Source organism: Leopardus geoffroyi, chromosome C3 (assembly GCF_018350155.1).
Source record: "Leopardus geoffroyi isolate Oge1 chromosome C3, O.geoffroyi_Oge1_pat1.0, whole genome shotgun sequence".
NCBI lineage: Eukaryota > Metazoa > Chordata > Mammalia > Carnivora > Felidae > Leopardus > Leopardus geoffroyi.
The window spans coordinates 135370637-135397043 of record NC_059338.1 but is presented as its reverse complement, the minus strand read 5'-3'; the positions used below and the strand labels follow the sequence as shown (position 1 = coordinate 135397043).

Below are 26407 nucleotides of genomic sequence, written 5' to 3'. Positions count from 1 at the left end.
AGAGGGGAGAAGAATGTTTATCCTTTGCAGGGGTGCAAATTTTCAAAAGTGCTCACCTGTGTGCCATTTCTCTATCCTATTGTCAGTATCCTAAAAATTGTCCAGAATATAAAATAGTAAAGCATGATTGTTTCAGGTAAGGGGGGAAGGACATGCAATGAGCAAAATTCAGGTGTACTGCCTGGGAACCAAGTCGTCTTGTGGTGAGGTTCCTCATGGACTAGGGGAGAGATGGAGTGTGGAGCTGTCTGACAGGTGGCACAGCTAAAAATCCCTTTCTATAATACAGGTGCAAATACATGCTCACATGTGGGACCTAGTAGGCTAGCTTTCCTTGGCAGGATGTGCACAATATTTATTTTTTCAAATTTTTTGATGTTTATTTATTTTTGAGACAGATAGAGAGCGAGTCAGGGAGGGGCAGAGAGAGAGGGAGACAGAGAATCCCAAGGAGGCTCCGCATGGTCAGCGCAGAGCCCAATGTGGGACCTGAACTCAGGAACCATGAGATCGTGACCGGAACCAAAGTCAGACGCTTAACCGACTGAGCCACCCAGGCACCCCCACCGTATTTTTATAAGGTGGCATTAATTCATTTTAATGCTTTGAAAAGAGACTAGTGACATTAGGAAGTTGCCTCTCTAAAATGTGAACAGCTCTCTCACTTCGGTAACCCTATTGCTCAAGAGAATATCCAAAAGCCCATGTACTTGAGGTCGGAAGAAGTAAGGCAGGGGAAGGCACACTCAAAGCTCTACTCTGTTCCTTCTTGGCCTCGTCTGCCCTGGTGGAACCACCTGTCCCCTGTTGCTTCAGTCTTCTCTTTGTTTTTTTTCATAAAGCTCCTGTGTCTCACTTCCTTTCCTCTCTCCCAGATGGTGTGGTTTCGCCATTTGTGCCATCTGCATTGGTAATCTAAGTGAATTTTGGTAAACTGTGTTGAATTTTGATAATGATTACTATGCTATGGGAAATTGGGGCATAAGATAAAGAAATGGAAGGAGCCCAGGGCCTTTGGAGGCATGGGCATAAAATAGCATCTTCAGCATATCTGTGTCAGATAGGTATATGGGGGTGAGCCTATGTGGGGTGATGGAGCTTTAATGCAAGTGGTCTTTGGATTCAACCCCATGAAAAAGTTATTTTAACATTGGTAAGATTTTCACCTTCAGGACCTCGGCACCTGAGGGACAGGGGCATTATAGAAACAAGGCCTCAGACCCTGGTAAATACAAATTAGTGGGGAAGACTAATATTAGTGATAAAGTGTCTAATGACAGATCTTGACACAAACTTCCAAGGCTCAGGATTCATTGAAATATGATGAAGAAATTAATTACACTTTGTATTATTCAGTTAAGGTTTTGTTTCCCCCTTCAACATACATATGCAGCATGTTGCTGAAATTTGGCTGCAAATACTTGCTACAACGTCACTTAAAGACATTTTAGGCTCCAGCTGGATACCTTCCCTTTGCTTCCTGCAAAGAAAATTTGGTTTTCTCATAAGTGTGTGTACTAGGTCTTTTGGGGGAGTATGTGTCCTCAGCCAGGACATGGAAATTTAAAAATAGAATTTCTGAAGATGAATAGGATCTTGAAGATCAACTCATATACCCTGTTAACATTACGGATGATGGAAACCAGGCCACACTTAAGAACTAACTCACCCACTTTTACCCAGCTGTTTGGTATGGAGCTGGGACTAGAGTGAGGTTTCTCAGGTGCCCATGGCCATGCCTTGAGAAACATGGAACAGCGACTCCATATGAATTTTAAATCTGTAGGGACCAACTGGAGAGCAATGAAGAGAGAAGGCATTAATGTGTAGAGATTGACTTTGGTTGTTTGTTTTGAGAGACAATCTGGGTGCTGCACCAACTTTCTCCTTTCCTGTTTTCTTGGTCATTTCCATCATGGAATCTCTATTTTTGATGAGCTCAGGTTTTAAGTGTTCTTTTTTAAAAAATTTTTTTTAACGTTTATTCATTTTTTGATAGAGAGGGACAGAGCATGAGTAGGGGGAAGGGCAGAGAGAGAGACAGACACAGAATCGGAAGCAGGCTCCAGGCTGTGAGCTGTCAGCACAGAGCCCGATGCAGAACTCGAACTCACGAACCGTGAGATCATGACCTGAGCTGAAGTCAGACGCTTAACCACTGAGCCACCCAGGTGCCCCTAAGTGTTCTTACTTTATACTTATAAATGGGAGCTCTGATGCTGATAGATCTCAGCAGAGCTGATCAGTGTCTGTATACCAAGTTCTTCCCACGCTAGGACCCTGGATGAATTCGGTAAGGGATGGCAGATACCATCAGGCTTTTGTGTTCATTGCCAAAACCAGAAACAAACAACAACGATACCATATTGTGGTATAAATAATAAAAATTAATTAATCAAGATGTATTTTTAAGCATGCTTAGAAATTTCGATGAAAAATTTAAATGCTCCCCCATCTATTTGAATATATTGTAGAAATACTAGGTATTTTTGTATACTCTAGTTATAAGTAAAATGCTTTTCTTTTCTAAGGGCCTCCATCAGACAACCATTTGCACTAATTTAGCTCAAAACTTGCAGAAGTAATTGCATTTGGAATGAGACTAAGCTTTTAGCCAATGTGTAACTATCTCAAATCTTTTGAAAAATAAACATGATTCTACTTTTATTTATAATGTTTAATGAGTTGGATTATATCAGTTATATCTCAGAATACAAAAAAATTAATGCAATGATGATAAGACATGCAGAAATGTAAAAATCTGTGTATTTATTTTAATATATCCATGTTATCCATTACTTCTTATGTTCAACAAAGATGGTAGCCATTGAGTATGTGGCCAGATTTCCTTCCACCATTCTCTATAGTTTTAATTTTTTTTAATGTTTATGTATTTTTGAGAGGGGGGGGGAGAGAGAGAGAGAGAGAGAGTGAGCTGGGGAGGGGCAGAGAGAGGGAGACAGAATCTGAAGCAGGCTCCAGGCTCTGAGCTGTTAGCACAGAGCCAAATGTGGGGCTCGAACTCACAAACATGAGATCATGACCTGAGCCAAAGTCTGATGCTTAACTGACTGAGCCACCCAGGTGCCCCTCCATTCCACCATTCTCTAGATCCGACTCTCACTTGGGTGAATTCTAATTTTTTTAAAATGTTTATTTATTTATTTTGAGAGAGAGAGAGAGAGAGAGAAAGAGTGAGTGAGTGAGTAGGGGAGTGTTGGAGAGAGAGAGGGAAAGAGATAAAGCGAGCGAGAGAGAGAGAGCCAGAGACAGAGACAGAGAAAGAATTCCAAGCAGGCTCTGCATTGTCAGCAGAGCCCAACATGGGGTTCCATCCCATGAACCATGACATCATGACCTGAGCTGAAGTCAAGAGTCGGCCACTTGACCGACTGAGCCACACAAGTGCCCCTGGGGGATTCCTCTAATTTAATTCCTGTTCCTTGTTTATGAGTATATCAGTTTAAACATGATTCATAAAAAGTATCCAGCTTAAGAGCTATGTAGGAAAACTGTCAAACTTTCTACAATTAAATTTCTTTGTAATTTTCATAGTATATTCTTGGAAATTCATTCAAAACGTAGCCCCAGGAACACCTGGGTGGCTCAGTCGGTTAATCGTCCGAATTTGGCTCAGTTTGTGCTCTCATAGTTCACAAGTTAGAGCTCCGCCTCGGGCTCTCTGCTGTTAGCCCAGAGCCTGCTTCAGATCCTCTATCCCCCTCTTTCTCCGCCCCCCTTCCCTGTGTGCTGTCTCTTTCTCTCTCTTTCAAAAATAAATAAGAAAACATTTAATAAATATTTAAAAAAAAGTATACCAGATCATTTGTAAATTCTTTCTTAAGAACAAGTTTATTTGTGTAGTTGGACAAAGGGCAAGAATGGTGACCTTTAGAAAATGTGATCTGTAGTTCAATGTTGGGCAAACCATAGATTGCAGGACAGTAGTCAAATTTGAATTAGGTAAGATGGAGAATTTTTATTCTTTAAGGTGTTCTTGAAAGTGAACAGGATTTTTAAAGAAAGTTTCAGCTACCATTTTCAATATAAATATTTGAAACCATTCAAAGATATTGAACACATTGGGTTTTTTGAAATTAAATTTTGCTAATTAAAGAAAATTTTGGGGGTGCCTGGGTGGCTCGGTTGAGCATCTGACTCGGTTTTGACTTGGGTCATGGTCACGGGGTCATGGGATCAAGCCCCATGTTAGGCTCTGCACTGAGTGTGGAGCCTACTTAAGATCCTCTCCTCCCTCGGTGTCTGCCCTTCTGCTGCTCTCTCACGCACTCTCTCTTTCTAAATAAATAAACTTAAAAAAAAAATAAAGTAAATTTGAAAATAACAAAAAGTTGAAAATATAAAGAGAAGTAAATGAGAATTTTAATACTTCCTTCAATTTTTCTTTTTATGCATAGATTTTCAAAAATGTTTAAAAACATGAACTCTAGTTTTATGTCCTTTTTTCAATTAAATAAAATCATTATGTGAATTATAGTCATCTTTTTATCTTCATGCCTTGTCACCACATAACATAGTATTTATTGTTGCTTAATAGTCAAATAGATAAACCATAGTTACCTTATCAGCCATATTTATTGTTGTGTAACCTGAATTGAATACATTCTTAATTAAAAAGTAGGATAACTTTACAATGTTGAAAAGACTAAGACTATAAGGGTTCTTTCCTGATACACTTACATTTTCAATATGTTATTAATTTAAAGGAGTGTTCTTGAGAATTAAAAAAAAAGGTCAGGGGAGCTATTTTTAGTTTCAAAAGGAAAAATCAGTTAGACTCTCTCTTTTTTTTAAAGTTTATTTATTTATTTTGCGGGGCGCCTGGGTGGCTCAGTCGGTTGAGAGTCCGACTTCACTCAGGTCACGATCTCACGGTCCGTGAGTCCGAGCCCCGCACCAGGCTCTGTGCTGACAGCTCAGAGCCTGGAGCCTGCTTCAGATTCTGTGTCTCCCTCTCTCTCTGGCCCTCCCCCCGTTCATGCTCTGTCTCTCTCTGTCTCAAAAATAAATAAATGTTAAAGTTTATTTATTTATTTTGAGAGAGAAAGTTCTCAAGCAGGGCAGAGAGAGACAGAGAGGATCCCAAGCAGGCTCCATGCTGTCAGCGTGCAGCCTGGTGTGGGGCTTGAACTCATGAATCGTGAGATCATGACCTGACCTGAAATCAAGAGTTAGATACTTAACCAACTGAGCCACCTAGGCATCCCTCGAACCTCTTTTTTTGTTTTTTTAATTTTTAACTTTTTGCCATAAATAATGGCTAATGCTATTTTGGATGCCAGAAAATTTTCTTCTATTATTTGATAAAATCAAAGATTTATTCCAAAAACTAATTTTCTCAACATTAAATATTCATAATGTAAATTATAATTTTTTTAATATGAAATTTATTGTCAAATTGGTTTCCATACAACACCCAGTACTCATCCCAACAAGTGCCCTCCTCAATACCCATCACCCACTCTCCTCTCCCTCCCACTCCCCACCAACCCTCAGTTTGTTCTCAGTTTTTAATTTTTAAAATTTCTCTTAAAAATTTATGCATTCACACTGTTGATCACCAGAATAAGAGTTAAATACATTGTTTAGACATCAGTTTCTTGATGTTTTGAATAATATTTTCTGGCAGTTTCTTCTGTTTCATAGCCTGAGTATATGGTACTTGGCTAGCTTCCATCTCATTAAAACTCATGCTATTGAAAGGATGTCAGCATTTCCACTGAGAGTTATAGTAGTATCAGTTTTAGCAAAACCTCATCTCATTATGTAAAACTATGCTGGATTAAGAGTGAGGAATTTGCAAACTGTATAGCTTCAAAGTAATTAGTGAGTTGTTCTCGGCTGCCCCTTGGATTTTTCTCTTTTTGGAAAAACATCAGTGCCTGGAGACTTGAATTTGGATATTCTACACTTAATGAATGACAATTTTCCATTCCTTTTTAACACTTCCTATAGAATTATATTTTAGATGTAAATATAAGTGAAAATTCCTGCACTTGCCATTAATGTTCTTTCAGTAAAAACAATATTTTTAAATTTCTACTAAGGAAAAGCACTGCTAGGCTTTTCCATGATCTTTATGTGGCTGTTCTTTATAAATAAGTTCAATTCAAATTTATTGTTTAGAGTGAAGTTATTGGGGGGTGCCTGGGTGGCTCAGTTGGTTGAACGCTGACTTCAGCTCAGATGACGATCTCGTGGTTTGTGAGTTCGAGCCCCACTTCAGGCTCTGTGCTGACAGCTCAGAGCCTGGAACCTGCTTTGGATTCTGTGTCTCCCTCTCTCTCTGCCCCGCCCCCCTCCCCGCTTGCAGTCTGTTTCTCTCTCTCTCTCCCAAAAATAAATGAATATTTTTTAAAATTATAAAAAAAATAATGAAGTTATTGAGAAATGTGCTGTGATTGAAATTATGAAGCCATTTATATATCACTAAATACATCATATATTTCTTTTGAAATAAATGAGAATCAATTGCTTATTTTTTATAACACTGATAATTTGGTAACTGATATCATTATGATATTTATACTACATTTTGATACATATGTATGTATATACATATATATGTACTCACGTATTTGTATATATGTTTAAAATTATTTATGATTTTTAAAATTAGTGTGATAGAAAGTAGTTAGCACATAAACTTTAAAAAGTGACATTATCCTTTCATTTTAATTTATTAGGTGACATAAGCTATTCTTTCAAAATATTATATTGGAACAGAGATGTACCTATCATTTGACATAGTAGATTTTGCAGTCAATTAACAGTCTTGCTTTCTGTACATGAAACAATAGCCACATGCAATCATGTGCTGACCTGTCTGGTTTTGAGTTCAGTCATACATTTTCCAAGGGAAGTTTGAATGCACGGGTTGTAGTGCTTAGGCAAGGCTTCATGGAAGATGCGGGTACACTTTAAAGAGAAGAAAGAGTTGCTGAGGCAGAGAGCAGGGCTGGTGGCTTGATGAGAGCCTCAGCCTAGAGAACAGGTGAGAAGTCACAGCACAAGGAGGAGGAAAGCAGCAAACAGTGGCAGGGCCACAGGGGAACACAGTGGAAAATGGCATTGTTCGATAGGGGTCAGTTTAAAGAGAAGCGCTAAAGCAATCCTCTATGTTTTCCCCTGATTCATTGGGGAGCTAACAAAGGCTTTTGAAGTAAGGAATGGCCTGATGAAAAAATGTTGAAGGAAGAGTCAGCAGGGTGTGAAGAGAGCAGTGCCAGACTCAAATAGTCGAGGGAGGGAAGGAAGGAACACCCAGGTTGCAGAGGTGTCTGTCCCAGGGTACGTGGTGTGCAGGGTCAGAAGCATCACCCTGGTAGATGAACTTGTGTTCCTCTGTGTTCTGTGGAAAGAATACACCATGTTCCTTTTAAAGTAAGCCCAATATTTTATTACTACACGTTACATGTGGCTATGGTGATTTTCTTTACCTGGGGTGTGGGTGAAGGGTAATATCATTAGTGGGAATGTGGGGTCTTTTAGGCTGCAGTGCTGGGTTCTCTTAGCTGATCTCAGTCTGATTGTGGAAGAAGGGAGAGTGTGAAAAGCTTATGCTTGTTTGTGATATTGTCCCTGTAAAGTGACCCATGCGGGGAGGGGGGTCTATGTGGACATGTGCAACTTGATCTTTTTTTCCCACCAATTTATCCTATTTTCTCAGTTGGTTATTTTTATAAGTAGTAACAAGGGATTATGGTATAATTATGAACTAATAATTTTTACTTCCTTACTAATTCCTTTGATATTTATCTGACGTGTATTAAAAAGTTCTGCTACTTTATATAGGATATGAACATGAACTAAATACGTAAAGATAAGAAGAAAAGTACACAAATTCCTTTTCAAAACAGACGGCAGGGCGCCTGGATGGCTCAGTTGGTTGAGCATCCAACTTCGGCCCAGATCATGATTTCATGGCTTAGGGATTCAAACCCCTCGTGGGGCTCTGCACTGATAGCTCAGAGCCTGGAACTTGCTTTGGATTCTGTGTTTCCCTCTCTCTCTGCCCCTCCCCTGCTCGCTCTCTCTCTCTCTCTCTCCCTCTCTCAAAATAAATAAACATAATAAAATAAAAATAAAACATATGGCAATTTCCTGATGGGGGAAATCTTCTGCCATTTGAATCCTTATTTTATCAGAAATTGTTATTATTAACAGGATTATGGCACACACATATCATATATATTATATATATTATAACATATATATTATATTATAGAGTAATATCTAACATAATTCTCTCCTGGCTCAAGTATAACTTGGAATTTTTTTAAGTTTATTATTTATTTTGAGAGAGAGAGTGCAAGCAGGGGTGGGGCAGAGAGACAGAGGGAAAGAGAGAATTCCAAACAGGCTCTGCACTGTCAGTGACGAACCAGATGTGGGGCTCGAATTCAAATCACGAGACCATGACCTGAGCTGAAGCTTAACTGACTGGGCCACCCAGGTGCCCCACTATAAGTTGGAGTTTTTAAAGACCCTCAATATACAGAATCATTTGAGAATGCATTTTTGGAATAGTCAATCTGGTCGCAGATACCTTGTGGTGATTTTGGAGCTAAAAAGACTACGGGCATCATGTCTGCCTCTACTCAGAACTCACCAAATAAAATAAGGCCATTTGAGAAAAAACAAAGAAACAAAAAACAAGTACAGTGCCACAAAGTTATTTCTCTAAACCACCTTTAACGTTTTGTGTCTCACCTCCTGTCCACCCACCATTACTATTTAGTGACTGTCAGGGAGATGAATGAAAAGTGTCACTTTAAATTGGTGCAGGTGCTGACTCAGGCCTTTGTCATATGTTTTTTCATTTTGAAATCTTTGCAGACTGTCATGCCAGTAAATGCTGGATACAAGTAACATCACTATTCCCTACCTGCTATTAGGCAGAACTGCCGTAGAGGGTTTCCTGTTGACATTTTCAAATCTAGCATGACAGTGTAGCCAAAATGATGGGGAGACCTAAAAAAAGACAATGTGAATTCATACTCAAAGAAAAATTTCTTCTTCCTATATGGAATGATGTGGTTTTAAAGAGTGCACATTTTTCAGTTTTTCATGAGCAAGGATAATGGATTGACATTTATTTGTACCTTTCCATTTATTAAAGATTAGGTAAATGTGCTCTTGGTATGTTCCATTGATTTGTTCTGATTCTTCCTGTGTGGTTCATGAAACAGCTGAAAATTGTTCAGTGGGGATATACTTTGCTTTTGAAAGCTAGAATAATATTTCAAATGAGTATTAGAAAGGCAAGATGAATCTGACACCTTGGATATTTGATTATTGAGATGAAAATTCTTTTACACGTTCTTCTTTTATTGCTTTTGGAACTTTAACAATATTTTTGGACATAGAGGAAAGGAATGTTAATACTCCAGATGTTTAATTTCATGTAATATATTAATATTAAGAGTTAGAAGTGTTTTATTCCTGAGCACTAACTGCATTTAATATACAAACATTTGATTTTTTATTTTTATGTTCTTCATTTCACACATTTAAAGCGAAGATACTTTTAAGAACTCAGTGGTGTTGGAACTTTTGTGAATTAAATGTTTGTGTTGATATAATTTATATATTATATTTGTTGTTCACCTTTACCCCCATTAATTTCCAGCTGATTTCCATAGTAGTGGACACATTGTTATCAATGGATGGAAAATACATAACACAGCAAAAAATAAATGGTTCGTGTGCATGGCAAAAACACCTGAAGAGAAGCACGAATGGTTTGAAGCTATTTTGAAAGAAAGAGAACGGAGAAAAGGTGGGTGTATGAATTGGCCACTATTACACTTTTGTGAAGATTCTACCTTAGCAAGAAAGCAGACAATGGGCAGAAATTATAAGAAAGTAAAAAGGTGTGTGATGTTCACCTGGATTTTGCAAGTGAGGTAAGACCCATGCTAAAATACTTTATGGATACTTCTAATATTATCACTGAAAGAAAAGAAAAACCTTGTATAGTTAGTGAAATAATTATATTGTGGCCAGCAGTGTCTTTTAAATATTATGTTAGTCTGTTGAGGCTGCTATGACGGATACCACAGACTAGGTGGCTTATAAACAACAGAAATTTATAACTCACAGTTCTGGAGGCTAGGAGCCCAAGATCTGGTGTCTGGTAAGAGCAATTTTCCAGTTCCTAGATGGCCATCTCTTCACTGTGTCCTCACATAATAGCAGGGCAAGAGATCTCTCTGGGGTCTTGTCGATAAGGCCATTAATCTCATTCATGAGGACTCCACTCTCATGACCTAATCACTTCCCAAACACCTTACCTCCTAACACCAGCACAATTAGATGTCAGGTTTGAACATATGAATTTGGGAGGCATGCCAACATTCAGTCTACAGCAAATAGTTTCGTTTGCTTTAAAAGTTGTTAAATTTTCTTTGCACCTTATTCTCGCCATTTCTAAAGCATCATCTCAGAGTTTTCCTGTAAGAGACAAACTTCCATAGTATAAGGCAGTGTTGTAGGGCCTCCAACAGTTGTTCTCTATATATGTAACAGTACAGTGAAAATCTCTAGACCAAATATGTTAGTGTCCTAATTATAGAATAAATCACTTGGGATACACATTAACTTTTTACAATGCCGTTGACTATAATGCAAGCCAATAAGGAGTTTGTTCACATGAAGAGGGAGGCCTGGTTCAAAATTGCTTCACGTTTTTAGCAAGATTCGCAAAAGGCACTTGATCTGGCAGTATTCAATTGTATGACGTTTATCTGCAATTACGCACATTTCTTTAATTCAGCCAAGAAATAGAAATGCTTGTGTTACTACTAATTTCTTTACCCAATAATTGATAAGAAACAAGACAGTATGTATTCCTTTTCCCAGAGACTTAGGAATAAAATATCCCATTGCTGATGAAATTTTGAAGCACAAAGAACCCTTTCTTCGATCTTCAGAAATTTTTCCTTGAAGAACATACAAAGCTCCTATTTCGATTAAAATATTCATAGCACACATTTATATGAGCATTTCCAAAGCATTTTCAAATACTTAACTCCTTTGTTTGATCTTGGATGGAGAACTAGTTAGAAAAATTTAAAACATAGATTATGAATACCGAATAGCTGATTCTTTCAGTTTTGTTGAATCCAGCAATCAATTCAAATAGCATAGCAAGTCATTTAAAAGGTAAAATAAATTTTTCATCAAGTTGAACCTTTATTTATTTTTTCAGAATGGCTGTGCATACAGATAAACCTAAGGTGAAAAAGGAAGGGAGGAAGGAAAGGAGAGAGAAAGAAAGAAAAGCAAGCAAATAAGCATGTTGTATAAATTAGTTTATGTGAACAGGCTCTATTCTTGATGGAGTATTCCCTATTACTGACAAGTGGTAATTGCCCCTCCATTGTAAAAATAAAAGTTTCATAAGAAAATTTGTAGCCAGAAAACTAAAAATAATTCAAGTATTTCTTCTTCTGCAACAGTTTGTCAGTCCCGTCCAAACGTCCCAGATTGTGGGCGTTCTCAGGCTTTCAGCTTTCACACTGCTCTCCTCTAAGATAGGTCCTTGCCTGGGTTACCCGTTGCCACCAGATCCACATCAACATCTACACTGCCACTTTGTCCATCTCTCCTGAGCTTCATACGCATGTGTTCTGCTGGCTCCTGGACTCTACCTGAACGTCCAAATTCAATATGCACAGTATTGGACGCCTCCTTACCTGAATCCCTTTTTCAGAAATGCGTCTAACCCCCCACTCCCCAGTTCCAGGCTCTCAGGTCAAAAGCCTAGAAGGCATCCTGATCTCTCTTTTCTCCATCGTGCCTGCATTTAACCCTTTGCTGTATCCTATCAGTATTGCTCCCTAGATATGTCTCAGCATCATTCTCTTTGCCCTGTAGCCCCTGCTATTGTCTTCAGGGTTCAACTTGCCTGAATTTTTGAGGGTTCCTCCTAATGGTCTCCCTCTTTTTAAACCCTGCCCCCTTCACTTTGTTCCTGTATTGTCATCTGAGCTTTGTTTCTGAAGCAACAAAACTTTCTTTCCTGTCCTGCCCTGCTTTACCCCTCCCTCTGGTGGAAACCCTTACATGCTTCCCTGATACCTCAGGGATGAAGTATATGGAAACTGCAGTTGAGCAAGGTCCCTAACTAACCCGCCAGTGTGTACTGTCCTCTCATGTAGGGCCTGGAGCTGTGCCCCTGTGCTGCTTCACCTCAGGTAGCTCTTGTTAACTCTCTGTCTTTCTCTCTGGAAATACCGTTCACCCCTCTGCTTTTAAACATTGGTCTTCTGTGAAACCTTCTTAATATTTCTGTGTGGAGGCAAGATCCTCTGAATATGCCTTTATTGTATCACAGTTTCTCCTTTAAGGCTGTTTCCAGGGCCAGCCGGTCCACTTGTGCCGATCTAATTCTGCAGAAGGGGTGCAGGGAGCTTGAGGTACAGCTGCTCTTCCTCCAGTGGCCAAACCATGTGCCTTTGGGCACAATTTACACAAGGTGCTATGTGGCCCTCGAGATCCTGTCTTGACTGCCTCCTTGGTATCCCAAGAGCTTCTTGAAAATCAGGGCCCTAGCGTATGGAGCTCTGTGTCTGCAATCCCCTGCATGTGGTAGACGTGAAATAAATGTTTGTTTAACGAAGGCATGAGTGAGTGAGGAGACTTTCAGTACCTGTCCTTTGTTTCATTTCTGATAGGTTTAAAATTAGGAATGGAGCAAGACACCTGGGTAATGATCTCCGAACAGGGTGAGAAACTTTATAAGATGATGTGCAAACAAGGAAATCTGATCAAAGACAGGAAAAGAAAACTGACCACGTTCCCTAAATGCTTCCTTGGAAGGTAAGGTTGGTAGTCTAGGTGCATGTATTTCTTTCATGTTTCCACTATCTCACGTGTTAACTTTCCTTTAATGATTTGTTTTTCTTTAACAAATATTTCTCTAAGCATTTTTGAATATTTCTTTGCTATCAACATTTCCTGGACCGTAGTGGGGTGAAGGAATGGATCTAGGGCCAGAAGTCATACAAAACTTAAGACATCTATCCATTCATCCATGACTTCAACAGTTTTGGATGTACTGTGTTCCAAGGGCGAAGCAGAGGTTGGGGTCAGGCAGGGGCTGGCAGGCAGGCGGGTTTACCTATAGGGGACAGAGTCTGGCAAGGATGTGAGTACAGGGCCTACGAGTCAGAGAAGATTGGAGAAGTGAAGACACACAGTCTAAGCTGGCAATTAATTCAAAACTTTGACAGCTGGGCTCAGCATGAAGGCCTATCGATGAGGAGTCTGGAAAAGTAGGTCATGCAGTGAGCCTGGCACAGAGCAACAGGCGGGGAAGTCACCTGAGCTTCTCACATAGATTGGCTGTGTGTCCTTTGGTTTCTCCAGACAGCTGTATGTGGGAATCCTTGCTGGGTTCGGCCTGCAGGACTGAAGGGAAGGGCGGCCGCCTTCAGGTACCGCTGCTTAGGCCAGGCCCTATGCTGGCTTCTTCCTATACGTTATTTCTAATCCTCAAATACATACTTAAGAGCTAAAATCTTTATATTTTTTAAAGATTCAAAACCCAGCCATCAGGGAGCATACCGTGCTCACATTCATATAGCTAGTAAATGCCAGTGTCAACTCTCTAAAAGTAGTTCAGAGCCCAGACTTCACCATCAGACTGTCTCCATGCAAATCTGCTCCTACCTCTGGCTAGTTGAGAGATTTGGGAAGTTTAAACTTCCTTTTCCTCTCTAAAAATGGAGATGATTGTAGTGCTTACTTGCAATACATACCAGAATGCCTTCTTGATTAATTATGTAGACACAACAAAATAGCCATAGGCCACGCCAGCTCCCAACCCCATGAGAAGAATATAAGCCAGGAAACCCTGGCCTGCAGGGCAGCATGGGGTCTCTTCTCCAGTGAGCATGGTCCTCACAACAGACCACCCAACTGCCAGCAAGCTAGTGTGGCTATCATCGGTAGGCCCCCAGGTGACAGCTTTTGTGCAAGAGAAAGAGCAGATGTGAGCCCACCTTCACTTGGAAACCTCATGCTGCAAAGAAGACACTCTTTCCTTCCTTCCTTCCTTCCTTCCTTCCTTCCTTCCTTCCTTCCTTCTTCCTTTCCTTCCTTCCTTCCTTCCTTCCTTCCTTCCTTCCTTCCTTCCTTCCTTCTTTCCTTCCTTCCTTCTTCCTTTCCTTCCTTCCTTCCTTCCTTCCTTCCTTCCTTCCTTCTTCCTTCCTTTCCTTCCTTCCTTCCTTCCTTCCTTCCTTCCTTCCTTCCTCCCTCCCTCCCTCCCTCCCTCCCTCCTCTCTCTCTCTCTCTCTTTCTTTCTTTCTTTTTTTAATGTTTATGTATTTTTTTTTAATTTTTTTTCAACATTTATTTATTTTTTTTGGGACAGAGAGAGACAGAGCATGAACGGGGGAGGGGCAGAGAGAGAGGGAGACACAGAATCGGAAACAGGCTCCAGGCTCTGGGCCATCAGTCCAGAGCCTGACGCGGGGCTCGAACTCACGGACCGCGAGATCGTGACCTGGCTGAAGTCGGACGCTTTACCGACTGCGCCACCCAGGCGCCCCTGTTTATGTATTTTTGAGAGAGTGCAAGCAGGGGGAGAGGTAGAGACGGGCACAGAGGTCTGAAGCAGGCTCTGCACTGACAGCAGCAAGTCTGACATGAGGCTTGAACTCAGGAACTGCAGAAGTCGGACACTCAGCCTGCCAACCCAGGTGCCCCACAGAGACACTATTTCTTATTATAACCTTTTAGGCATAACTTCCCACTTCTCATAGGGACATGCCTACTTATAAGAGTGTCACTTCAAGCTATGGCTTCTCACCAGGTATTTATTAATATTCCATTTACCCGTCAGGGGTCATTTTTACCATAAGAATGCTGCCTGGTAACACAGCTGATGCCCTGCCTTCATCAGGTTCTAGGAAACAGAGCTAGAAAGTTAATCCAGGGTCGTGTTTTCCTAATTCAAAGAGCAGGGTTTTGTTAACCCTTTACCCTGACCATAATGCATGTTAGTTGCAATGATTGATTGTAAGCCTTCTCCAGAGTGCCTGGTACATAGGAGAGACACAGTAAATTTTAGCCGTGTTCATTGTGGCTTTTTCCACAACAGCAAGCTACCTCTGTGTTACAGCCCAAGGTGGAGATTGTTTTTGACTGGATTACAATCCTTTTGCAGAGCATTAGTGGGATCTCCTTGTGATTTGAATAAGTCCCACAGTAAAGCCACCCATTAACTTCCTTTCGTACCCCTTCTCTTTTTTTATCCTATGCTCCTAATTTATAGAAATACTTAAAAAGTGCTCTTTTCCTGATTTTTTGACACATTCAGGAATCTGCTGACATCAGAACAAAATGATGCTTTAGCTACATACCAAACAGCACAACTCACCTGTCAGCCACTGACATTTAATAAGTGCTCAAAATGTGCCAGGCACTGTGGCCTTTATCATTTATCAGCTCATTTAATCCTGTGACAGTGCTATGGGGATGATATTCTTACTATTTTTGTGCTATTGAGGACAAAACTGAAGTTTTACTTCTGTTTAAACTTTCTTTTGGATGGCTCCTATTTAATAAAAGAATTAAAAGCATTTTAACAACTTCTTCTGCCTTAAAATGTACTTTTTAGTCTAGATATCCATTTTTAGAATTTCATGTCCCTCAGCTATTTGACTGTAGCCATATGCATTGCTTTTGGTTTTGGAATAAATGGAAAAGTAATTTTTGACATTTTCCATAGCTTGGCTTCTCTGACCTCTGTGCAAAATTAAAACCATTCTAAAATGTATCTGTGACTTTATGTAAGAGTTCAAATGTTAGGTTTTTATAACATGAGCACCATAAAATATTTTATTGTAAAACGTTTCTGTATCTAGTGTTCTCCTAATGATACCACACGGCCATAACAATTACCATGACCCAGCTGGTGCTCTCCTGTATTGCAAAGCATCATCCTACTTATCTGTGATATCTGGGGCTCCTCTTCCCACCCCAAAATGGTGACAGATGTGAGCTGTGATCCTCTCTGTCCTTCACAGCCACAGCAGATGTATGCGGTGGACAGTTCTGATGGATTGTTTTGTGCTGGAGTATTCCTTTTGGATGACGGTTTAGATACAACAGTGAACTTACTAGATAATTTTAACATTTGAAAACAGTATAGTAAGACTTTCCTATGGCTTTTGGTGTGTATTAATTTTATATTGCTGCAAAATAAGTTACCACACACCTAGTGGCTTGAAAAAACTGCCATTCTTTAGCTCATAATTCTCTAGGTGAGAAAGAAGTCCAGGTGAGCAATACTGGGTTGCCTGCTTAGGGTCTCACAAGGCCAAAATCAAGGTTGTGGGTGGGGCTGAGGCTGGGCCCTTATCTTAAGGCTCTGAGAACAAATTCACTTCCAAGCACATTGAACTTGCTGGCAACTTCAGTCCACAGAATTCAGTCCTCTGTGGCTGTAAGTGTAAGTCCTGTTTCTGTGCTGACTGTTGGCCAGGACCATTCTCAGTTAGAGAGTCAGCTGACTTGGGATTTAAACTTCATATACAAAATCCATTCACAGCACTACCTAGATTAGGATTTGATTACAAAACCAAGGGATGGGATTCTTTTTTTTTTTTTTTAATGTTTATTTATTTTTGAGAGAGAGAGAGAGCGAGCGAGCAGGGGAGAGGCAGAGAGAGAAGGAGATACAGAATCCTAAGCAGGCTCCATGCTTTTAGCTGTCAGCACAGAGCCGGACGTGGGTCTTAAACTCGCAAACCAAGAGATCATGACATGAGCCGAAGTCGTACATTTAACCAACTGAGACACCCAGGCGCCCCAAGGAATGGGATTCTTGATGGGGGTGGGGGGTAAGAGGACATGTTTAGAATTCTGTCCACCATATGGGATATGAATTTTTTTATTTTTATTTTTCATTTTTTAGTTTTTAGTTTGCCTTCTTGGAGTTTCAAACACACTGGTTCTCTGTGCCTGAAAAGCCACATTCCAGACAGTCTGTTTCTTATATATGAAATCATTATTATTCTGTCTGTTGGATATCTTTAGGGTCTCTTCTATTCTCTTTATAGTTAAAACTACTCTAAAATTTTCCATTTGTGTTTATTAGAGGTCTCAGTAGTTGAATAGTTATTAAGTATAGTTTAGGTAAGCTATGGACATTTGTTTCCTAGAATAGAGTAAAATTTAAATAATTTTGGGCTTTGCATATGTGAAAAAATGCATGCTGAAATGCACTGCAAATATTTTTTTATATTTGAGACTCCTTCCATAGCTGCTTGATGAAAGCATGGTACAAATAGACTTTCAGAGGAAAAAATTAACTTTTTCACTGGATTTCTATTGCAGTGAATTTGTGTCATGGCTGTTGGAAATTGGAGAGATTCACAGGCCTGAGGAAGGGGTTCACTTAGGACAAGCATTGTTAGAAAATGGAATCATCCACCATGGTAATTCTTTTAGGAAATTATTAATTATAAAATACTAAAAACTAAATTATTCTTTTATCCACAGATTGCATGATTTCATTAATCAATTTAACATAGAGCAAATCACCACATTATAGGATGCTTATGTGTTTTTAACAACATATTTGAGTGACTAATAAATGCAGAACTACATTTCAGGGAGTATGGGGTATGGTGATATATCTGCTACCTTTAACACGAACGACTACAACACAGGCAAGAATTAGAAATACAGGTAAGTGCGGGAGTGTGGAGGAAGGAATGGCAGGTTCTCACAGGAGTATTTGGGACTGCTTCATGAGGGAAAGGGCATTAAGGTTGCACAATGTAGAGAGTAGAACTCTCACAGGGACAGAAGGACAGAAGGATGTCCCACTCTGACGAATGGTATAGGTGCTCAGGCATGGGAGTGAAAAAGTTCATGGTAGCCTCTTCAGGAACTAGCACAGAATGTCACATGGCAACAGAGTATACTTCATGGATGAATATATGGAGGGAGGATGTAGTGAGAAAGGTAGGCACATCTGATCCCAGAAGATGTTAACTTTCTGGCTGTAATATGGGGGGCATATTCTGAAGGAGGTGAGAAGGTGATGGACACTTCTAGGCAGAAGAGTGGCCAGAACTTGGCTTTAGAGCCCTCAGATACAGCAGCGTGGAACATGGAATGAAGACACTTGGGACACTGCAGAGAGCCCCTTCCACCAGGAGACCCCAGCCTTTCCCGGCAGTGGGAGGTTGAGGGCTGTGTTCTTGGGCATGATGAGAGTGGTCCATTGGGGAGATTCTGGTGAAGCTGAAATAGCATGTCTGATAACTGTTGGATGTGGGAGATGAATGAAGAGCAAGATGAGGTTATTCTGAACTTTCTATCTAGATGACAGGGATGATTATTCAGGAGGAGGAGGGTGTGGAGGAGATAAAGGGTTTGCAGCAGGTTGGGTATAAGACATCCACAGGGGAGTGCTCAGTAAGAGGTTGGGAATGCGTGTGTAAAGCTCAGGGTAGAGAGAGATCCAGAGACAAATTTGGGGATTGTTTTGAGAGAGCACCAGATTGCTGAGAACATCAATAACAAAGAAGAAAGCAGTGATCATGGGAGTAAGAAGTAAAGCCTGAAGAATTTCTTAAAAAAAAATTTTTTTTTAATGTTTATTTGTTTTTGAGAAAGACAAAGTATGAGCAAGGGAGGGGCAGAGAGAGAGGGAAACACAGAATCCAAAGCAGGCTCCAGGCTCTGAGCTGTCAGCACAGAGCCCGAAGCAAGGCTCAAACTCGAATTGTGAGATCATAACCTGAGCTAAAGTCAGACGCTTCACTGACTGAGCCACCCAGGCACCCCAAGCTTGAAGAATTTCTAATGCAAAATGTGGGAGAAGAGAAAAAGAGGTAATTGTGAATAAATACGGCTATTGAGCTAAGGTATTTCAGTGTTCATTTTTGTTTTTAATTAGAGTGGGGTGAAAATGAGCTAGATTCTCCCGGTTTTTCCCCACCGCACTGGGTACCACCGATGTAATGTGCCACCATCTATCCAGATAGAAATCATCTGGAATTCCTTTTTATCCCTCATGCCCTCAAACCCTGTGAACTCTACCACCAATATAGGTCCCGAACCAGACCACTTCTCTCCCTTCCAGAATCCCACCTTCCTCCCAAGCACCATCTTCTCTTTCCTGGCTTCCACTTTCGTCCACTATCCCTATGGTCCTCCTCTTCAGATAACAGCTGAAGAGACCTTTTAAAACAGATGTAAGATCAAGGCATCCTCCTACTTATAATCATCTACTGGAGTCCCATTAAACTCAAAGAGAAGTCCAGAACCTCTTACCGTGGTCTAGATCTCTTACCATGGGCCATAAGGCCCCACATGATAGGGCCCCTGACTTCCTCTGTGAGTCAGCACATGGAATTATACCTAACTCATTACACTGTGGCTACTGCAGCTTTCTGTCTCTCCCTCGAACACTCCAAGATGACTGTGTATTTAGCAACTTTGTTCTTGCCATTCTCATTCAACAATTATTTATTAGTTCCTAATATATGCCAGGGACCTTTCTAGGTGCTAGAGATACAGCAGAAAATGAAATGATAAAAGTCTCAGTATTCATGACTCACGTCTTCAATGACATTCTGACTCATCCCATTATTCCAGTAAACTGGGTTTTTAATTTTTGAAATTTTCTTCATGAACTTATCACTCGCTAAAATTATCATGTTATTTTATTTATTTATTACTTCTCTCTTTGTCTCCCATACCTACTCTAGCCACCAATCACAATATAAGTAGCATAAGAACAGGAGTCTTGTTAGTTAATATATAGTAAATACCTGGAGTGCCCATCACATGTAGGTGCTCAATAAATATTTGCTCAGTAAATGAATCAATGAATAATTATATTTTGAGTAAACAGATAATACCGATAAATTATATATGATTTTGTACTTGATTCTTTAACACTATGAAATCACCCTTTAGCATCTAGTATGCTGAAAAGCATCATCCAAAAACTTGTAAGTAAATATCAAAAAGTGTTGAGGTACATGACTTTCCTCCCTGCTGCTGCTTTTTCCTTTCATCAAAGCCCACGTCCGAGTGTATACTTGGGTCAAGAAGGGAATGTGTTTTGTCCTATCGTCCATTGAAGCTCAAGTAGGTGGAATGTAGAGAGGTTTTGCATACAATCATTGACCTTCAGAAATCAGGAGATTCCTTTCTCATTTAGACCGTGTACTTCCAGGGACTATGTATTCCCAATAGAACAGAGAAGGGAAAATCGGTTTATGATCACCTTGGTTTGTTTTTTTCCTTACCGACTCTTTCCTTTATTCTGCATGTAAGATACTCTGCTAGGTGCTCTAAGGTATGTAAACATGACCTTTATTTCTTATGGTCTAGTAGTTTTTTTAAGCCTATCCTTTTATCCTCTTCACCAGGCAATCCAGCTATTGACCTATTTCCTTTCAGAAAGGCAGGAATCTAATAGGATGGGAAAATTAACTTTTTTTGTTTTGCAGAGAGCACTGAGAAGGAAAAGTATTGGTTAACACTAGCTGCTGTAACAAATAAGTTTCAATCTAGTGGCTTACATTCTAGAAGCTACTTTGTCACTCAGGTAAAGTCCAGTCTTTGGTAGATGAGGTTGGGTGTTCTCCCCCACACAGGGTTTTGGTGTTTGATAGAGGCTCACTGATCTTCAGTGCAAGGCTCTTAAAGGTTGCCTTGAAGGAGTGGTGGAGTTTTGTTTTGTTTGTTTTAAATGGGCCTGTACACTTTCCATTGTGTCTTTTGTGTGCATGTCCTTGGGTGCAACTCAGTTATGTGGCCGCTCCTTACTTCTTGCAAGAGAAACTTAGAAATGTAGTGTAGCTGCATGCTCAGGAAAGACAAAAGCTAAACCAATTTGTTAAACAGTGATCCAATTTCTGCCACTCAGGCATAGCTCCCAGATCAATATAAGATCTATGGAATTATATTAAAGACAGAGTAATCATTATATAAACTTGTCAGTGTTTTATGATGATGTCAGCATGTAATAGTCATAAAAATAACTTTCAAAATTTCTATTTCAGTGGAGGTTTTCATGATTGTTAATTTAAGTTGTTAATTTGAGTGACTTCAAACCATTATGAACTAGAAATAAGAGAAAAAAGATCTTAAAGTTATCAACAATTGATGTTGCTATTTAAATTTGTTTAAAAGACTGTTTAAAAATGCAATATTTTTTACTTCTATGGGATTATTACTATTTATTTATTTATTTATTTATTTATTTATTTATTTGGAGCAGGGGAGGAGCAGAGGGAGAGAGAAAATCTTAAACAGGCTCCACACTCAGGACAGAGCCCAACTGTGAAATAATGACCTGAGCTGAAATTAAGAGGCAGAAACTTAACTGACTGAGCCACCCAGGTGCCCCAGATTATTACTATATTTTAGAGTTACACACTAATTTTGTCATGTTTTCCTGTTTTGACTATGAGGTATCTTATGATAGATTAAAGTATGTTACAGATTTTATTTGCAAAGCCGGAAGGAGTTAAGGTGTGGGGAGAGGATGTCCTTTGAAAGGAGCTATTAGGTTATTTTCAAGCCATCCTTCCACTCTTGCTTTCATCTTTCATCAAAGGTGATCTAGGAATTATATGATAATTAGTTACTTATTTGCATAGTGCATTGGGTTCTGGAAATTGAAGATATAACTCTTATGGGTGGAATTTTACTGACCTTACAATGACAAAGCTGTTATTACTTTGCCTGAAGTCATGAACAACTACTCAAACATGTTCATGTTAATTGTAAGTTAGTACAAAGTAGAGTTGAAATAATATTTATTAAATATCTCTACGAACAGTCATTTTGTGTCTTATCTGTTCTTCAGTTCAAAACTGCTGGAAGCTCTTGAAGGAATTACAGAGTTCCATAGAGAGGGAACCACCCTTATTTATTCTGTTAAAATGCTTCTCACAATATTTTTTTAAGTTTTTTTTTATTTTGAGAAAGGGAGAGAGAAAGAGAGAGAGAGAGCAATCAAGGTTGGGGCAGAGAAAGTAGGTGAGAGAGAGAATCCCAAGCAGGCTCCACACTGTCAACACGGAGCCCGATGCGGGCTGAAACTCAACGATCCATGAGTTTGTCACCTGAGCTGAAATCAAGAGTTGGAGGCTTAACCGACTGAGCCACCCAAGAGCCCCTCTCACAATATTTTTAATTGCTTCCCTCTAATGAGAAAAAACATCAAGAACATAAGATTTTTTTATAAGGGATACCAGAATGAGAGAATTTCAGTCCTAATCAACTTATCCCCCAACTCAGACACCACTTTTCTCCAATACCATTTTGAAAAGGAAGAAGGAGATAAATTCTGGATTAAAATTTATTTTGAAATTTCAAATGCAAAGTTTGAAATTGTAACAATTGTTTGTCACAGTTTGATTTTAGTGGCCTGTACTATTATTGTTATCAGGATTTGGTCAGTGGTGATGTTAGATTTGGCATACAGAATTTTTGTTGCTAAAAGTAATCACCCTTTTTAAGTGTCCGAAATTAACCTGTACAGTCCCCCCCACAACTAGGGGTAAGAGAACATATTATGCTATTTCACATTAGTAATTTTATTAGAATGGAGAAATATGAGCCATACGTGCTAGTTTTATTGGTATGTGGTTCCAGCTGCATTCTAGTGGAAATAGAGTTCCTAAAATAAAGTTGAATGGACCATCTGTTTTAAAGAGAGCATGCAAAAAGAGTTGACTGTTATTGCCATCATTCACATTGCTTATATTGTTGAGAACTTCATAAAAGCAAAGCCCAGCTATACCAGGAATTATTGGGTTGAGGCAGCATATGCTTTCTGTATGATATGCTGATAATACTTTCTTGTCTGAGTCTACTATTTACATTATAAATGCTTAAGCAAGAATTCAGAGACCTCATTCATTATATCCGGTGGTGTGTGAAGTTGGCTTGCACAAACTTAAGAGAGCTGGTAATTAAATTTCTTAAAAATTTGCAAGCTCGTTGTGAGGCACAGCTATTATTAAAAATTAAATAAATAGTACATAAATTGCATTAGAAACGAAGTTCATAAATTATTTTAAAAATCTTTTAGTGTTTTTTTGAGGGGGGGCGGGCAGAGCGCAAACAGGGGAGGGGCAGAGAGAGAGGAAGACACAGTATCCGAAGCAGGTTCCAGGCTATGAACTGTCAGCACAGAGCCTGATATGGGGCTTAAACCCACGGACTCCAAGATCGTGACCTGAGCCGAAGTTGGATGTTTAACCGAGTGAGCCACCCAGGCACCCTGAAGTTCATATATTATTAAAACTCATCACTTCTTAATTGTTGTACTACGTTTTCTATGTTCTTGGTGTTATTTTTCTTCTATCTGTTATTGTTGGTGTTATTTAAAATCTATTATTTCTGTGTGATGGAAATCGTAAATAATAATGTATCACTGCTCGTCTAACTCTGTGTTCGGTGACTTTATTATGGTAGTTTGAAATTGACCAGTGTGGGATTATTTAATACCACAGAAATTAGTGAATACTACAAATCAGCACTTCTTCTCTCCCACCATCAAGGAAGCCAGTTGTTAAACATTTACCAGGGTATCCCTAGTAATATCACTGTATCGCATAGTTGTTTAAAAGATGGCATTTAAGCAACCTTCCCCATAAGATAACTTGAACTCTCAACAACTCATAAACCCATTTTCCATGTTCAAGAAGTTGGGGGAGTGCAGTTGAGTGCAAAACTATTCACTGTTTTTTTTTAAGGCAACAGCTAAGAGTTGCAAATTAACCCAAGATGAGTTGTCAAGGTCACAAGAGTTTGCCATACAACAAAGCACTCCATTTTGAATAGAAATTTTAAACCACCACTTCTTTTATTGTGGCAGGAGACATTTGGGCCCAATGTTTCCTTGAATTTTGAAATATCAAGACAATCATTTATTTCAATGAATCTTAGGAGATAAAAATGAGAAGAGGTAGATTGCTGAGAAGAAATAAATAACTGGTCTTGAAACATGCCATAAGATTTCAAAATATGTCTCTCAATATTATTTTTCTTTCACACATGCTTTTTTCTTTTTGGCTTGATCTGGAAAAAAAGATGCCAAAAGGCTGTGTTGTCTTTCTTTCTTTGGCAGCAGTCTTGTGTCGATCTGATGGCTGCAAGCCATGCACATAGTTTGGATAGGTTGGGGTAAAATCGCTGAAACTTCACGTGTGTGTGTGTGTGTGTGTGTGTGTGTGTGTGTGTGTGTGTGTGAGATAAGTCGTGCGGCTTTCTTCTGGACTCACCAAATGTAGTTCATGGAAATTAATTCTGACAACTTTTTCTCCCCCTTCAACATTTTTAACAAAAATAAAGGTCAAAGTCTTCCATCTAATCGTGTAAACAGAGCTTGTTGCAGCAAATTATCTCTTCTGCAAATGTTGCATTCCCTGTAAATAAAACATTTAAATATAAACTCTTTGAGGTTTAATTTGAGGTTTTTTCTTTCCCAAAGAAAGTCTTTGTCAGACTGTGTGTAAAATAATTTCTCCTAAAAAGAAGAAAACTTGAAAGGTAGTTAAATAGGAGTCTTTATGAATATGAAAGTCTTATCTCAAGGATGAAAGTGAAGGATGACCGTTCTCATTTCTGCTGAGAAAAAAAAAATAAATGACATGTAAGAATAGCATTTCTCAGCTTAAGAAAACTGTTGAAATTTTGGGATAAGTTACATATTGAAATTATATAATCTACTCCAGAGTTCCAAACACAGGATAAATGGTCAAGATTGGTGTATGTGTGGTCTTGGCCTGTTTGCTGTGGGGTAAAACAGATAAATACTAAAATTCACTTCTAGGACTCAGAATTGAATTATAACCCACGAATTAGATTATCCGCTCTTTAAAGGGCCCTTTTTGCTTGACTTTGTGGCATTGTGGAGAAATAGAAAATACAACTTTGTATATTTATATAAATAAAGTAATACACTGTACACGTGCAGCATACTATGCTAGTTGAATGTTGCTAAACTCTACTTCCTAAATCATTATATGGAAACTATAAATGTATCATATAACAAAATCTTATCATGAATCTTACTGAAATAGTATTACTGTGTTAGGAAAACAAAAGTTTTTAGTAAAACTCCAAGTTTCAATGTTTGGGAATTTGTATTTTATAAATTTGTTTGTATTTGCCACTTTTTACATTGTCAGTATTTTAATATATTGTTTCTATGTTCTTAGTTACTGATAAGCATCAATTCAAGCCAGAACAGATGTTATATAGATTTCGCTATGATGATGGAACATTTTATCCAAGAAATGAGATGCAGGATGTCATTTCAAAGGTAACATCCTCTCCCAGAACCTTTTATCAATAGCAGAATTCATGTCATACTTTACCAGGATGAAATGCTTTTGAGAGACTTGAAAGAATTCTTATGCCATAGAAAATGGCATAGGTAAGCAAGCCTCTCAATTCTTCTTGCTGTTTAAAGAGTTTTAGGGTTCAATCACTTTTTTTTGTTCTCTTCTGTAGTTCTAAATGGAAGTAATGAAATTGCATTACTCAGAAGATCGTATATATTGAAAACAATGTCACATGTAGTAACAAGTGGCCATTATACTTGAATAAGTTAAAAAATAATGTAAATATATAAAATTTATGTGACAGTTTTGTTTGCACACTTGCCAAAATTTATATTGACATGTAATGAATGTGTAGTATGAGGTATTGCTACCTAGATTTATTTTCTACTTATGTCTGTAAATTTTACATTTTAAGAAAAATAGTTTTAAAAACCTTTTTATTGTTTCAGTTATATTATTTTTCTGATGTAGTATAATAGTTGAATAACTTTCAAATTGGTAGAGATTATACAGTGATTCCAGAATGTTTACGGTGGATTTATTTGTCTTACAATTTCATTGGTCTGTCTTTGAGTGATCTTCCTTGCTTTTGACGTATCTTTATTTTATAATAGGGAGTGAGATTATATTGCCGTCTCCATAGTCTGTTTACTCCAGTGATAAGGTGAGTCTGATTTCTAACTTTTGGACAACTTACAGGGAAATATTTATGTTACATATTAGGTAAATATCCTTCCGTTGGAACCTCTTGGCTTACTTTGTTTTTCTTCCATAAGTGAAAAGTTTACTTTTAAAGATTATTTTAAGTAATAACTTATCTTAAAATATTCCTAAATTTTCTGAGGCTCTATTTATGCAGTTTCTTCCATTCTTTTTATTCTGATTTCTAAAATTATTTGCCATTAATTCATACTAAACTACAGGTTTGATAATGAAATAATCCAGAGCTAATATTTAGTAAGTAATAGTTGACTGGGAGAGGATTTGGAAATACTATGATTACTGTATATTGGGTTTTTTTTCATTAAATTGTATAATCGAAACTT

At 38.7% G+C, this 26407-nt stretch overlaps 1 protein-coding gene across 5 annotated transcripts in view; it reads left to right on the top strand.

Annotated features, from left to right (window-relative positions):
- PREX2 (phosphatidylinositol-3,4,5-trisphosphate dependent Rac exchange factor 2) overlaps positions 1-26407 on the top strand; it is a 294292-nt gene that overhangs the window by 106497 nt on the left and 161388 nt on the right. For all 5 annotated transcript variants that reach the window (XM_045454996.1, XM_045454997.1, XM_045455000.1 and 2 more), the window contains 5 exons: positions 9653-9802; positions 12702-12846; positions 17371-17471; positions 25236-25339; positions 25976-26025. In XM_045454996.1, the coding sequence (XP_045310952.1) occupies positions 9653-9802; positions 12702-12846; positions 17371-17471; positions 25236-25339; positions 25976-26025 (550 nt within the window). The remainder of the gene's footprint in view (positions 1-9652; positions 9803-12701; positions 12847-17370; positions 17472-25235; positions 25340-25975; positions 26026-26407) is intronic.